The 17,557-nt window shown below is 34.1% G+C and overlaps 1 protein-coding gene across 1 annotated transcript in view; it reads right to left on the reverse strand.

Moving 5' to 3' along the window:
* Positions 1–1,906: 1,906 nt before the first annotated feature.
* The window catches only part of CFAP47 (cilia and flagella associated protein 47), a 330,871-nt gene continuing 315,220 nt past the window's right edge, over positions 1,907–17,557 (reverse strand). The window contains exons 63-65 of the mRNA XM_054695900.1: positions 15,210–15,371; positions 4,712–4,880; positions 1,907–2,359 (exon numbers count right to left, since the gene is read on the reverse strand). Of these exons, the coding sequence (XP_054551875.1) occupies positions 2,144–2,359; positions 4,712–4,880; positions 15,210–15,371 (547 nt within the window). The 3' untranslated portion in view covers positions 1,907–2,143. The remainder of the gene's footprint in view (positions 2,360–4,711; positions 4,881–15,209; positions 15,372–17,557) is intronic.

A 17,557-nucleotide genomic window follows, 5' to 3' on the forward strand; every position in this document is an offset into this window, starting at 1 on the left:
CAGGAAAGATGAAGTGATTTTTAAAAAAAAAAACTGTAAAGCTCACATATTTTTACAAAGTTCATACCAATGATTTCAGTAACAAGAGCTTGAGCTATGGTACCAAAAGGAAGGGAGATGCTGTTGGGGTTACCCAGGCCATGCTGTGGGAGAGGGGCACTACCATATATGGAGAGATGCGTGACCACAAATGCTGGGAAATTCCGGAGAGGCCAGTGTTCAGAGGGCACTAAATCAGGGTGCCCTTTAACTGCACTGGGTTTAACCTCAAACCCCTACATGTGAGAATTTCTCTTGGTACTGACAAAATAGAAGCAGATAGTAGAAAAACCCCAAAGAGGTCTGTGAGTCATGGTGAAAGCAGCTTCCAACAGAGTAGAGAGATTAATAACTCCAAGCCTCTTGAAATAAAAGCATGACAAGGATGCTGGAAGGGATGGGGAAAAAACATGTTAGTTCTGTCTAAGTTAATGAAGTAAAAATGAAGGCAGACCTCTTCGGGGAAGAGGTCTTCCCCCCTTCCTCCAATAAGTTGAACTAAAATACCTGTTATGTATTACTGCATAACTCTGAAATATAGGGAAGACAGCCTTGAACTCAGGGAACAACGCAGTGGTGATTTCTCAAGAAAACCCTATTCTCTTTAGAGAAAGGACCAAGAAAAGGTCTTATCAGATAGAAAATTAGACAAAAACTCCTCTACTCCTTCTCTATTAGACAAAAACTTCTCTATTCCAGGCAAGCACCACAAAAAAGGGTGGTCTTACCCGACCCTCAACAAGTGATTATGAGCATGTTTGAAACAATAGAATCAACAAAGAAAAAGGAAGTCTCAGCAAAAAAATGGATGATGTGAGGAAGAACCAAAACAAAATTTTAGAATTAAAAAGCACAATACCTGAAATGAAAAATCACATTGGATAAACCAACAACACAGGGCAGAGGACAGGAAAAAGGATTTGTGAACTGATAGAATAATTCTAATTTGAATAACAGAAAAAAGTAGAATTATTAACAGAACTTCAGGGATCTGTGAGACTAAAACAAAAACTCTAATATTCATGTCATCAGGGTAGGGCTGAAAATGTAACTTGAAGAAAGAATGGAGGAAAATTACCAAAATTTGACAAAAGACATACATCTGCAGATTTAAAAAGTTGATAACATTCCAAATAGCATAAATCCAAAGACATTTACACCAACACACATCAGTCAAACTTTTGAAGTGAAAGCAAAGGACAAGTCTTGAAAGAACCACAGGGAAATGATACCTTTCCTAGAAGGGAAAAACAATTAGAATGACAATGCACTTATTAGAATCTACCAAAGGCAAAAAGGACATGGGCAGCACTTTTTCAAGGCTGAAAGTAAAGAGTCGTTAACGTAAAATCCTCTATTCAGTGAATGATTATTCAGAAATAAAGAGGAAGTCCGCTATTCTTTTTTTCCCCCTTCCAATGATGGTCATTGAGGTAAAGTTGGTTTACATCATTGTATTTGTTTTAGGGGTTAGAGGTTCAAACATCTATAAATTTATGTTGTCCCACTGGCTGGTTATCATTATATGTTCTCTCAGTGATAAGGACCAAGTAACATACCCTCCTTTACTTTGAGAAAATGAACTTTCTCCTGGATCATTCTGAAATATAGCTGTATTTTTAGGATCATACGACTATATACACTTGTGGAATAGAATTTTCATTTAATTGCTTATTAAATAGCACATATTACTGAAAATAATAGATCTAAAAATAGTGAATCCTTCCATCTTATATACTAATTTTACCATTAATGTTTTAAAGACTCAGACATCCATTTGAGAAATTAAACTTTAATAGTAACATCAGTATTAGAAACAGTATTGTTACCGAAGTAATTTTTCAGTTTTACAACAGATGTACCACTGCACTTAAAACTAACCAATCCTGATACTTGCAATCAGTCCAACTTAGCTCACCCACATAACTTAGAAATTAGGTATAACATATTCAGAAAGTAGATTTAGTTAGCATTAAAAAATAAACATAGAAGGCTTATAATAATTGAAACATTCCTCAGAAATACTTCAAAAGATGAAATAACAACACTGAAAATATGATCAATTCTACTTAAAACCAAGAAATATTTGGGAGAAAACTATTTTTTATTTATTCTTCAACATCAAAGGAGCACCTTTGATGGTAGAGGACACCCCTGTCCTTATGACTTTAGTATTTTCACGGACAAAATTGCGGTGATGAACCCTCTTCTTATTCAATATCATCTCATTCGTAGTATTGACTTTGGCCTTTACATTTACTGGTGGCGTGGTAACTTGAGGTAGCCCGTTGATAGCATACAACCAGTACATATCTGCTGTCTTGAAACAGAGAAGGAGATTTTATGTGAAATAGCCAGAGACTAAGAAAATGTAGGAAAATGTTTACTAAATTTATACCCTCTCTCTTCCCCATGTGTGGTATGGAAAAGATACAAAATTGAAGCTGCACTAATAATAACACATCATTAACACGGAAAATATATCCAGAAAAGTATTTGGTTTTATGAATTAAGATCCATTCACTAAAAAAAACAAAAACAAAAACAAAAACAAAAAAAAAAAACCTCTCCCAGCTGGAGATCTGTCCTGTGAGTGAACTAAGCACCCACGTAATGTAAGGGGAAACAATCATTTAGTTTGCATGAAATTGTTGCCCAGGATGAACAACAACTAATGAAAACAATACCTCACAAGATTAATTTATACATGAGAATTTACTTGTGGCCATAGAACTTACTTAAATATATCAAATTTGTTTTTTAGTTACTACCTTGGTATACATCATCAATGACAATTATAATCTAAATCCAAGTTAGTATAACATATTCAAGGACCTATAAAAATTCTTCTTCTGCATAAATGCATTGGATGACAATATTGAATTAGGCAGTCTAGCATTTTCTATGTGTTTCTATTCATACTCAAATATCATAAATTTTGCAGAATTTCCTGAGCTACCTGTATTTATCTAGGCCCTCTTCCTCACAGTAAGATTTGCAACATGTATGTTCAGAAAACTTAATTAGGTAAGTCCAGGCCAAGTAAATATTGCAGTAATCAGGGTTTCATATGTAGAGTAATATCTATCAAAGAATGTACAGGAATTTAATTATCAAAGTGCAGGAATTTCTTGCACCTCTGGAATGGCCCTATTTTCATAACTGACTCTTCTATTCAGTGTCCATAGTAATTATGTATTCAAAATCAATGAGTAAAAAGCAGAACAAATCTAGAACTATACAAAAACTGGGTGAAATAAGACTTTCTTCATACAAGGGTGTTCAATTTGAAAAACAAAGTGACATTCTGGTGATCATGCATTTGTCAACATAAATTTTTACAATAAATTGACACACTTCATGGGTACACACAAGTGAGCTACATGGAAGGGAATACACTCCCATCCGGAGCCTAATGGTTACAAATGGGAACTACATGTAGGGATTTCTTCCTTTGCACAACACATTTCCAAGACCATTGAAAAAAATCACCTGTAAATACACTATGTTTAAAATCATAAGTGTTATTATATGCATTGCAAGTAAGATTCAAATAATTTTGCAATAAGTGTCCATGGCACTGCCTCATTAATGTCTGATTTAGAATTCTAGTACACTAGATTCTAAATCATCCCCATCTATGGTGATCTATTTCAAGTTCCACAGTGGATGCCTGATCCCTCAGACAGTACCAAACCATAAGTACATACTGTTTTTTTTTCCCTGTATATGCATACTTATGGTAAAGTCTAATTTATAAATTGGTCATAGTAAGAGATTAACAATAGCTAATAATAAAATACAATTGTAATAATGTGTTGTAATAAAAGTTATGCAAATGTGGTTTCTCCCTCTTTCAAAATATCTCATTGTATGTAACATTTTCAGACTTCAACTGATCATGGGTAACTAACCAGAGAAAGAAAAAACCACAGATGTGTGGGAGCTACACTGCAATTACTTTGGCATCAGCAGCTATGTCTTGAAACCTGAAAACATGTCCTTTGTGCCTGGAAACAGTAGGAATAGATACATTTTCAGAAATAATTTGAAAGCTGTCTTTAGCCTAAAAATTCTTAGAGAATTAATGTCTGAAATTTTTTGGAGAAACTTTGATTACTGGATACATTTTAAAAATTGTATTTACCTTAACCTTTGATACAATGATCGCTTTAACAGACTCTTATATTAACTGCACATTGTTTTTTCCAATTCAAAATAAATTTAACTTCTATTCAATTTTCTTCATTTTAGAATTTGGCATTTTGACAATACCTTATTTAAAGGTTTCAACATCTCCATCTCAAATCACCTAAAGTTCTCAAATAGGTTATTATAGTATAGAATATGCAAATACTAACATGCCAAAATATGAATATACAAATCACTTTGCAGTAATTATTTACCTCTTCTGTATTTCTCTAATATGGAAGGGAACTAATTTCTTACTTTCTACTGGTGATGGTAACATCTTTGTTACATTTCCTATTTAAAACTTCTTTACTAAATAAAAGGAAATTAAGAGAAGAAAGAACACTTGAAATACGTGGGCTTTTGCAAGACAATGTTGTTAGTCTTTATCTGTAATCATTGGGTGAAATCTTTTCTCCCTAATTCATTTAATGCCTTTAGTGACAACAAATATCCTTGCTTATAGCATTGAAGGACTCACCTGGATTGCTAATGTTGCTTTGTATTTTTTACTGTACATTCGGGGTTTAAAACCCACCGTGATGAGAGTTCCATCAGTGTCATAAGGAAGAAGTTTTCCAGCCTGAGGTTTCACAAAAAACTCAGGATCACTTCCATGTAGGAAGGATGCAGTGAATGGCTCAGATTCTCTGGAACAAAAATATAAATATTAAGCATTAGATTTTATAATTACCCCATTCTCTATGTGACAAACTGATGGGTAGAGTTTACATCCTGCTGTGTAGGAGCATAGTTAAAAATTAATGCTACTATGCAGCTGTGAGTCTAATACGTGTTACTTCATGGAATGCTTACAGAATGATAGTGAGGAGACATTTTTTAAATGAAGAAGAGCTTCATTCTTCCTGGGGTGACAAAATGGATTCTGAAGGTTTTTTTCAGTCACATATTTATACTGTACAAAGAATAAAATGCTGTTCCTATAAAAACTGGAAGGATTCAATGCCCCAAATGAAAATCCAATCATTTGTAAGTAAATCCATATCTAAAATGTCCTACCATAACAGCTATCATAAAACCTATGTTTTTACTACTATTCCAATGTGCTATATTTGCTCACTTTTAGCTTGCTTCACTAAGTGAGGCAAAACTACTTTACAGCTTCATTAAACATTCTTGGGCTTGAAGATGAGTGGCTATGATCTGAAGTGAACTGAATGACATTTAAGATTCAAGTGACCATTTTCATGTCAAGGCTGATTACATTTGAGATGAAGACTGAAAGAAGTTGAGGAAATTCTTGGTGGAATAAGGCACGAAAGAGTACAACATGCGAGTTTGTAAGAGAGGAATTTAAAATTCAAACTCACAGGGGAGATGCAGGTAGAAGATAGAATGCAGTTTCCTAGAATAGATCCAGCTGTGAAACACAAGGAAGATGGGAGATTCACGTTGGGCCCACTGATCCACTAGCAAATGTGTACTGAATGTCACGGCAGAGGATTTGTGAAAGTGGACTATGAATATGTATAGCCTGGATTAAGAGCCCAGCTCGATCTAGGTATATGACTTTAAAAAACGTACTTAGCTTTTTTGGACTTCAGTTTTCCTATGTGTTAAATGATGTTACTAATCCCTATAAAGTCATTACATTAGTGTCTGACATGTGAATAGTGCTCTATAAAGATTAATCAATATTAATATAGTCATCATTATGATTGTTGTTTTTAAACATTATGATTTCTGTTTTAAAACATTCAATTACCAGTGCTAGGCAGTGATGTAAGATTCAGTATATGAGATATGTATAAAACAGAATATGCAGAGGAGTGATATCAGCAAGATGGTAGAATATAAAGACTCAGGGTCCCTTTTTTCCCCATGGAAATACTGATTCAGAAATATATGGATTGATACCCATTGGGAGAAACTCAGAAACCAGTTAAGAGAATCTGCTCTCCAGGTGAGCCCAAAAACAGCTGCTGCGAAGTCAATAGGAAAGTCTGAGTCCTGCTCTTACCATAATCTCCCCTCCCTGTGAAGCACTACACCATTATGTGGACTCTCCCAATTCCCGTTTCTTCCTCCAGAAGAGAAGACTGAACCAGGCATCCAACATTTGGACATTTGAGAGTGGAGAGCTAACTGAGGGACTGGCTTCTGTCTTTTTTTTTTTTTTTTAAGATTTATTTATTTATTTATTTATACAAGCACTGGGTACAGTCAGAAGCGCAGGAGGGTGAGAGAATTCACCAGAGCCAGAGCGGAAAACAGAACAGGCAGAGTGACGAAGTACACTGCTGAGGGGAGCAGCGGACACGACAGGAGAGGTCTGTCGCACCATATGGGACCCTGGCAGGCGGACAGGGATCGTACCGGCGCTGCAGAGGCTTGGGGCAGCTTTGCAGCCCAGCGTTCAACCACTGTGCCACCAGGGTAGGCCCCTGGCTTCTGCCTTGCCTACTTGAAGTATTGATGGGACCTGACATATTCTAGGTATATTGGCGCATCTGAGAGCAATTGTCCAGAGGTCCCATAATAAAGCAGACAGAAACCGATACAGTGTAGAAGCCTCTACCTAATGGCAGAGAAAGAAGACTGCAACGTGTCCAAGTTTCTGGCATTTCAGTGGTCTGTTTAAGATTCTCATTTCTGTCTAGCCTATCTCAGGTAACTGATAGAAATAGGGGGGTGGGAGAGAATTTGGAAGGAGGGGGGAGGAGCACAAGGGACTATGGTGACAGTGCACAGATGAACAGGTGGTGGGAATTGGATGGGGACTACACCTGAGAAAAGCAAGCAAACATTGCTTAAAAATGAATGATGATGTAAAATTTATCAACAAATACATTCTAAAAATTAAAAAAAAAAAAGAAATGTGCTAACTCTAGATGCCTAGGGGCCTCTAAAGGAAAAATAAAAAAGATGTGGGCAGTGTACTGCTGCTTCAGAGTGTCCACAGTACAAAAATACACATCAGAGGGAGCAACAAATGACAAACTTCTGACAAAATAGAAACTAGCAAATCTAATGAGTAATCGACATGCACAAGTTCAGAATCATAGTCACAGAAAAGATTTGAGAGGCTCCAAGAATCTCTACCACAGTGACTGATGAAGATCTTCCCTGTATGAAGCAAGTCCATAAAAACTGGGAGAGTTGGCTGTTTTTTCATATGTGTAGACACCAAAACGAACTAATGAAAAATACCAACAAAAAATTACCTAATTAAAATAAGAAAATAACTATCCAGAAACATACTTAAATAAGCATAGGTATTACCTGACAATAATTCAAAATAACTGTCAATGATATCCAGAGAACAGTGCATGAACAAAATGTGAATTTCAACAAAGGGACAGAAAATATAAAAAAAAAGACCAAATAAATTTTGGAGTTCAAGAATACAAAGCTGCAGGAACAATTCACTAGAGGGGTATAAGTGCAGATTTGATCAAGCAGAAGAAGTAACATGGGTGTTGAAGACAAGTCATTTGAAATTATCCAGTTAGATTAAAAAAAAAAACTTTAATATATATTCAAAAAAATTATCCAGTTAGAAGAGCAAAAAGAAAAGCAAATGGAAAGCAGACGAAGAAAATCTAAAGGAGTTATGTAACACTATCAAATGGCCAAACATATGGGAAGGAGAGAGAAATAGGGACAGAAAACTTATGAAAATGAATAAGAAAATGCCCCAAATCTTGGGAATGAAATGCTCAAATTCATGATATTCAACAGATTCTAAATAGGATGAAACTAAAGAAATACACAATGAGATGTATAATCAAAAAGATAATTTTGAAGCATTAAGAGAAAAAAGACTCAATACATACAAGGGGAGGTATCAACAGGTTTCGCAGCAGATCTTATGGAATCCACACTGTGGAAAACCTGTCACCATGAACAAAATCCAACTGCTTGATGTACACATTACATAGAAACTATATACAGGCAGCACTACCCAATAACAGTTAATCATTTTACTTCATATTTGTAGTGCATCTGACATATATAACTACAGAGCCCAGAATTTCTGATAAATACATTCATCCACTAGGAAAATGTTTACTGAAATCTAATGAAAGAGATATATTTCATATTTCTGTCGAGACTCTCTTTGGACTTAATGCTAGTAGAAATGCAATGAAAAAACTAGCTGCTTCAAATTTTGAACAAAACACCTAATATTTATGATATTAAAAATGAACTCAGAAAATTGTGATTATAATAAAGTGGAATGATTGTTTCTCTTTTGTTTCTATGCAAATATATTGCTATAATTGCTTTCCTTATGTAATTTTAAAAATATGCAAGGACATAAAGTAATAGACCTTATCATGTTAGAGATCAATCCTATTTCATACATTTGCTGGCAGTAGCCATAAAAAATTATCTCAGAGATATTAAAAAATCAAGGGACCCAGTGAAAATACAAAAATAAACAGAATGGCATATTGCAGAAATTGTATTTGTCTTATCTTTTTGCAAAGGCCCACTGAAAGTACAAAGGCACATTCCAAGCACATTGGAATTAGATTGAGAAAACATGTATGGGGATCAAGAATTCATATGTGTAGGGGAATCATGAAAGTGATAATCACGAGTTTATTACTTTAAGAAGGCCAAATCATAGACAATTTTATCTTTAATCATAGAAAAGTATCAGGTTTAGCATATCTATAAAATACTAACATTAGTATTATTATTATCATCAGTCTATACAAATTAGGATATCACCCAGCACACTGGGAGAATGAATCATATTGGCATCTGAGTGTAACATAATGCTACAGGTCTCCGTTCTTCCCTTTTTTTGACAGTAAATATGGGCCTTGGTCTGTGGTCTATGTTTCCCACTAACTAAATGCAGGCAGAGTTTCCAATTAGGTTTAGAGACAAAGTAGACTATTAGAATAATTTATTTTCCCATTTAGAGACAGAGATAATCACGCTGACAATCTTCCAGAAAACTCATACACTTCATTTTACATCTTTATTAAGTGTTTTCTTTCATGAGTATCCTCCAAAATTTTTAGACTTGTTTTTATTGAAATCTCTTATAACTGATGATTGAATCATATAATTTTATCTGTCAAAAGCAATCACAAGTGAGGCAATGAAGGGTGGAATTTGTCTTATTTTGAATTCAAATGATTTAGTTCTTATGTTTTCATTAAATTAAAAACAGGATAATGTTGCAAAGTGATTAATTAGCAAGGACAAAAAGGACAGAATATAATGGCTCAGAATTTGTGAAATCCATGGATGTTTACTTCTTATAGCTAAGAAAGAATAAAAATAATTTCACTCATAAAAGTCTCATACAGGTTAAAAAGTCACTTCAATTCATATTTTAGGTAGACTATACCTTTATATCTCTTTAATTTTTACCTATGTGGGAAATGTGGTGTAGATATCTAACATACCTGTAGTAGCAAAGGTTATGGCAAAGCCAAGTGTTGTGCAGGCCAAATGTACATATAAAACTGGATGAAGGAAAATAGATAGCTCTCTTAAAGTAAACAAGTATGATATTAAAAATCTCTGCCTGCCAATAAATATACCTTCATTTTTGCACTCCCAATGGCACAGGGAATATTTTAAAACTGACCAAACTGAGAAAGTTATACAGGATAATCAGTAAAGGTATTAGAAGAGCAGATCTCTAATTATGCCCATAAATATTTTTATTGAGAGCTGATTAACCATTAAAAACTCTGTTATTATAATAAACAATTTTCTTTGAAAAGATTCCATATATATTGGTGTAATGGCTTTATGTAGTAAATAAAGATAAAAAACTGACATTTCTTTAAAGAACTGGCTGAACTTTAAGAAATGTTTTTGCAAGAATTTATTAAGATTTCTCAATAGAAAGAGCAAAATAATTATGTGTTAGTATTCCCCAGAAACCTAAGAAACACATCAATCTTCTGTTTTATCCCTAAGGGCATTCAAGGCAAATTTATATTCAATAATCGTTGTTACTTATTGTCATGGGAACCAAAGTTCTTGGGGATTTCCATACCCTCAGACCATACTTACTAAGCATCCCTTATATTTCTGGCATTGAACAGAACAATCCTAGTTCCTGTCTTCCTTAATGGTGACAACAGACATTACATGACTAGACTGATCGAAATCAAACTTTTGAAAACTAACGTCCAAGAAAACATCTTGACAGACACTAGAGAGAAATGGAATATTATCTATAGTGGAACAACAGGCTCAAATGACAGTACATCTGTCCTCAGAAACCATGCAGGCCAGAAGGAAGTGGCACAAGAATTTTTAATTGGTGAAAGAAAAGAACTTTGATTCATAAATTCCATTTTAAGGACAAATGTCCTTGAATAATGAAAGGAATCTCAGATTAAAGAAAGTAAAGAGAATCTATCACCAGCAGACCTAACCTTAAAGAATAACTGAAGAAAATTCTCTTAAAAAAAAAAAATGTAAACACAAGGAGGCTGGGACTTTGCAGAGGAAAGAAAAGCAATGCAATGGCTAAAATTAGGGTAGGTATAATGGAATATCCTTCTCTTTATGAGTTTTTAACAAAAGAATTTAGTCTTATGACCACAAAAATAATTTATTAATAGTATGATATATATTAAATATTCTCTAAATATTATTCATTATTTTAAAGTTAAATATTGTGGTTTAAGGTCTTATTTGCTACTTATACCAAAAACCTACTCAAAGTAATTTTAAACTATTAACAAAGCTGCTACTTTAATGTAGAGCACTATTTATCTCCTTTGCTGAAAATAAATAGTAATAACTTTAGATTGCTTATGAAACAGGTAAAAGACATTTTTTGACTCAAGAGTTGAGAATTTTACATCTTGGCTCTCTCCTTTTTTTCTTAATGGACTCCAACAATTACATCTGATAAGGGCACATTAATGTTCTGCATGCCCATCAATCAGCCATCAGCAAATTACATTGCTGTCAAATAAATTGCTTTCCTTTTGGCTTTCTCTTGAAAGCACACATTTTGAATGTTGATCACCCATGCATTTTGCCACCACACTTTGCAAGTCCAGAAATATCACAATCATTGACAACTTTCCCAGTGTTTTAAATGGTCATTTAAAAATTTCAATTAAGGAAAATAAAATTATATATGTGTGTATACACACGTGTGTGTAAGCAAGCACTGAAATAAACATTGAACGTACATAGAACAGAAAATTAAAATACTAACACAAGATATATTCTATAGATCTACTTAATATTTAATTTTCTAACTTTTGTGATTTCTGAATAACTCATTAGGCTAATCCTCAAGATGTCTGTCTTTATTTCATGAATTTATTCATTTATTCACTAATTGATATTTACCCAAAGTCCTATAATGTAGAAAACATTTTACCAAATGCAAATTTGTGCTTATATCTCATGTTTTCAAAGCATGTAAAACAAAGATATCAAATACTTTAATTGTTAACTACAGAGGAATGGAACAAAGAAGGTATGCAATAACTATTACATTGATAAATCAGAAATGGTTACCACTCATTCTGCTTTGCCCTTCATAAATGATAACTGAATAGAATCATAGATTCTAGGAGCCATATGTGGCTGCAATTGTATGGGGAATATAAAAATAAAATTTTTTATTAAAAAACAAATAAAAAAAAAAAAGAACTTAACGACTGCCCCTTTGGTCTTACCTCCTCCTAGCCTCTCATGGTACTCTACACTCGAGCAATTCTAACTACTATTAGTTCTTTTGATAGAATCCACTGTCTCATCTCCTGGAACTTTGCACATACGCTATCTTCTTCTGGAACTTCTTCACTCCCTTCCCTAATCTGCCTTGCAAATGACAACTTAACCTTCAAGATTCATTTCAAAATGCCTGTTGATTGAAATAACTTATTGAGCACCTCGGTACTGAGTTTGCAAAGATGAATAAACATGATCCCATGTGGAACTCACTTTCTATATAGTAAAATATAATCAGAATGAAATAACACTCTCCATATGCTTATTCCCTAATGATGTATAATATGTATAAAGCCCTACCTTCATGTTTGCTGTAGCAAGCGACATAGTACCTTTTAGTTGATTTTACAGCTAAATTAATATTTATTGAATATTAACTTTGATTTAAGCATTTACAGGAGAAAAGCACATTAGAATCTTATAATCCTCCAAAGTAAATGACCATACTATGAGTTTCATACTGGATTTATATTTTGATATTAAGGCAGAGTGCCATTTTGTTCTCTCACATGAAACAACAGTCATTTTCCTAAGACAATACTTAAATTATCTTGATTCCTAACAGGAATACTTATCTTTGGAAATTTTGTTGAATGACTAAAATAAGTAATTTTAAATTATTTTTCTAAGGTTGATTCACTATTAGGATAGTTATTAGGAACTATTCTGAACCAAGTCCAGTACTAGAAATACAAAACAACAAGAAATGGCACAAAGGAAAAAAAAAAAAAAACACCTGTAGGTATTGCCTAAGGACGATATACATATATATGGACACATGTAATCTGAGTGGAAATACAAGGCACATGCATTTAAAGAAAAACAATTATTGGTTTATGTAGTCCCATATGAGCTTAAGGTTTAACTGGTAAAATAAAATTATATTGTGATGAAAATAACAATGAGTATAATTTAGAAAGTTGGAGATGAGAAAGGCATTTTAAAAGCAGAAGGAAAATGAAGATTGGTAAGGGATAATGCGTAAGACAGATACTGAGTATAGTGACTATTTTTTCATGACTGAAGTAGAAGGTGTGTTTTAGACAACAGAAGGGAAATCTGGAAGGTCTGAGCAGCCTAGGACCATGAACAGCATGCATAGTTCAGATGCCACCCATCAAATGTTCCTCACAAGGGAAGTCACATGTTTACAACAATGTTTTAAGAAGACTGATTTTATTGCAATGCATTAAATGGATTATAATGAAAAGGACTAAAAGTACAAGATCTAATTAATGGAAAACTACCTGAACTAGAGTGGTATTAGTGAAATAAATTATTAAGAGAATTAAGAATAACAAATGGTAACAACACTGGGAAACTGAAAAATATAATTTGGGGGGCTTATTTCCAACTTGTTTTTTTGGCCAATATTATATTTGAGAAAATTCACAGCTATGATAAAATCAATTGAAACTATTTCACTAGCCACGAACATCTTTTTGAATGTGGTCAAATTAATTTAAACATGAACAGAATATCTAATAACTTGAAATATCTATGGAAGTTGTTAAATAAACATTATAAAAGATTTTAGAATGTTAAGTGAAACTCAGTTCTATCAAATGCGAGTGTTCCAACTATAACAGGTAATTATACATTTAATTGTCCATCATCCAGTTTGAAGTATGTAGATAGAATACATCACCCATGCACAATTCCTCTATAAAGTTAATTTCTCTAGTAAGAACAGGGAACAGCATGAGGCATCATAAAACACAGGCAGGCATGTCATTAGCTTCAGAAATGAAGAAAACCAGTAAGTTAAGTGTTTACTTCCCATAGTCTGCTTCTCAAGATGCATAAGCAGGGCATGTGCTCACTGTAATCCAGTAACACGAAACACTCCCTGTTCCCTTCATGAAAGCAGAACTGAGCCTACCAGAGTGGGAGGGGGAACTGCATAGTGAAGAAAACCAGTGTAATTACCATCATATTCTAGTCAACAGTTGAAATATAAAATTTCAGGAGGCACTTACATGCAACTATATTACACAGTATTCACTTCTAATTGACTGCATGAGGTTAACAGATCCCTTCCCAAAAGCACTGTAAATCTGCACAATTAAAAATAAGGGGGTTGCAATTGTATGGGGAATATAAAAATAAAATTTATTTAAAAAATAAATGGTAAAAGTAAAGAAGTAAATAAAACAAAAACTTTATGCATGTTAAAAAATTAAAAAAAATAACCATTTTAAATTTTGGAAATTGGCCATATGAATATAAAAGAATTAGAGGTTCTATTCATGAAAACTACTGAACTGCAGATACAAATGGTGTAAATTACAGACAAAAGAAAACAAACTGAAATTCTGACTTCTGGTTCCTAATGTAAGGCACTTGGAAATCACCACCAGCAAGTAAAAAGCTAAACAGAATGAAAAATCAACAAACCTTCTTAGATCCTTATGAGAAGGAAAGACACAGAGCAAACAACTAATCTCAAGATTTGAGAGAAAGAAAGGGAAATTCAGAGAGGCATGACTGCAAACTGTCACAGGGAGAACCTGAACTGTAATTTATGAATTGCTGTAGGATTGGTGTAGGTAAGTCTGAGAGTTAGAAATTTTAGGAGGACCCAATCACACTACTATGTCACTAAAGGCCTACTTAAAATAGCTTAATTTACATAGGATACCATGTTCAGCTATCAAAAAACTTCTTACCAAAACACAAAAAAAAAATTATTTTGAAGAAACAGAGCAAACATCAGTAATAGACTTGGTAGGAATGTCAGAATTAGAAGAATGATATTAAAACAGCTATGATTAGGGCCTCCCCTGGTGGTGCAGCAGTTGAGAGCTGGACTGTGAAGCTGCCTGCAGCCTCTGCAGAGCCAGTTCGATCCCCAGCTGCTGGTGAGGGTCCCACATGGCGCGCAGACCTCTCCTGCTGTACCCGCTGCTCCCCTCAGCAGTGTATTTTGTCAGTCTGCCTATTTTGTTCCCCGTTCTGACTCTGGTGAATTCCCTCACCCTCCCGCGCTTCTGACGCTTGTATAAATAAATAAATAAATCTTTTTTTTTTTTTTAAAAAGATCTTTTAAAAAAAAAAAAAAACAGTTTGAAATAAAACCTGCATGCCCATGTTTATAGCAGCACTAGTTACAATAGCCAAGATACGGAAACAACCTAAGTCACCCAAAACAGACTGGTATATATACACAATATAGTACTACTCGGCAATCAAATAATATAAACTCATGACATTTGAAGTGGACGGCGCTAGAAGGGTTGATGCTAAGTGAAATAAGTTAGAAGGAGAAATAGAAATATTACCTTGTCTGACTGGTCATCCTGAAGTCCATAAGAGATTCCTTAAATAAACCAACCCCTTCAATATCGATGACATCATCTACATCAGGCTCAGTAGCAACCAACATTAGGGGATACTTCCAGATCCCATCTGTTATGCACTCTATTTTCAATGTAATGTGAGTACTTGAATAGAAAAAGAGATTGTAAAAGATAGTACAAGAAAACAAGTTAAGATAATATAGTGGATCAACATCTAAATGAAAATGCAAGTAAACCTTGCAGCTTCAATAAAAAGTGAGAATTTTAATTCTTAAAAAATATAGATAACTGGGCCTCCCCGGTGGCGCAGCGGTTGAGCGCTGGGTTGCGAAGCTGCCCGCGGCCTCTGCGGCGCCGGTTCGATCCCCGGCTGCTCCCCGGCCACCAGAGGAGGGTCCCACATGGCGTGCAGACCTCTCCTGCCGCCCGCTGCTCCCCTCAGCAGTGTACTTCGGTCCTTCTGCCTGCTCTGCTCCCCGCTCTGGCTCTGGTGAATTCTCTCACCCTCCCGCGCTTCTGACTGTACCCAGTGCATGTATAAACAAAACAAACAAACAAACCAGCAAACAAATAAATAAAAAGCATGCCTCTATAAAAAAAAAAAAATATAGATAACTGTTAATTACATTTTAGAAATAATATTTTAGGTCACAGTTTATATTTTGTTGGGCATTTTGTCTACTCTCCAGTTACTTACTAAGAAACAATAATACACGCAAATCGATTATAGATTTTCTTTAACCATCATAGAACACTATATCTGAAAATCTACGTAAACATTGGTAAATGGACACAAGTATTGAAACTTAACAGGTATTCCATGTGGAGATTTCCTATTCAAAATTAAGTACTATGAGAAAGTGTTTTCATTTCTTGCTTCATTTAGAAAATTCATATTCTCTGTGAACACTTACAAAGGTCCATATAATTGACTTAAATTAAAACTTAAAGAAATGAATCGTAATTGACAAAGACCACACACACCCTACACTATAATACATAATTGAGTGGCAGTTGAATTAATGAAGACAGTGGAAATGTCTTTCTAAGCATGGGCTATGAAGAAGAGTGGAAAGACGAGGCAACTAAGGAGTCGAGGAATGACTGGCTACCTGCTGACTTGGTTAGGGTGGAAATGACCTAAAGATGTAATGGAGTGGCTATAATATCGTATGTGAGGACTGACAATTTTGAGAAGTGATATGTATAAGGATATTCATTGCCACATTATTTATATTATCATAGAACATTTGCCAAAAATCGACAAATATGCCTTTAATAGGCTGCTGGTAACAGTAAAGTGCATTGCATTGAGACAGTGGAATACAATGCAATGTAACTTATGCAGTCTAACCAAGACTGATATGACCTTAAATTATTATCAAAATGTAAACCCTAATCTAGTATGTCTTTCACATTCTCCTGTCTTAGTAAATGAAACTCTATTCTTCTGAGCACTATTTCCAGAGTTCTGTTTTAATACTTGGTCTTCATATTGCTACTATTGCTGCCTCACAAGAGGATGACTTCTAGAATCTCAACCATTGTTGTATTTTATTTACTTATTTTTTTATTTAACTCTGAATCAACCTTTAGACCATCCCAAATTCATTTGGAGCAAAGAATGGCAGAAGTAAATGAAAATATACATATGTACACAGCACTTAGAGAATTTTATGACTCATGTACACAAGTTGTCCTAAAACATTTCCACAAGTATTAGTCTTTTAGTCATTTCTTATTGTTTCTAGCATAAAAAACAAATTCATAGGCTCAACACACTTATATGATTGATAAGATAGATTCAGGCACAACTCTCAAATCTTACTTTCTCTTCTGCTCTCTGTGCTAGAGAAACCTTGGACTCCTCCATATTCATCACCCATGACAAATGTGTTCCTATCCCATGACCTCTGGTTTATTTTTCCTCTGTGAAATAGGACCCTAGGTTCTTATCCCATATATCTCTTAAACAGGTGGAAAGTTCCAGGAAAAAAAAAATGAGGTAAGAAAATTATTTCTAAATATTTCATAAGGAAAATATCTATAATTTTTTTCATTTTTAAAAAATGTTTGTCTGTGTTAAATTAGAAGTTATCAAATTAACTCATAGCAATATTAACTCCTGATATCTTTTCTTTTTATATTAGATTGAATGAAAACGTCAAGGCCTTTAGGAATAATTATTGAAAGAAAAAGCACATATGTATAAAAAGTACGTATGCTGTGGACATATATGTATATATTCATTTACTTCTGCCATTCTTTGCTCCAAATGAATCTTGGATAGTCTAAAGGTTGATTCAGAGTTAAATAGGAAATAAATAAAT

Source organism: Talpa occidentalis, unplaced genomic scaffold (genome assembly GCF_014898055.3).
Source record: "Talpa occidentalis isolate TD23 unplaced genomic scaffold, MPIMG_talOcc4v2.1 talOcc4.15, whole genome shotgun sequence".
NCBI classification, from domain to species: Eukaryota; Metazoa; Chordata; class Mammalia; order Eulipotyphla; family Talpidae; genus Talpa; species Talpa occidentalis.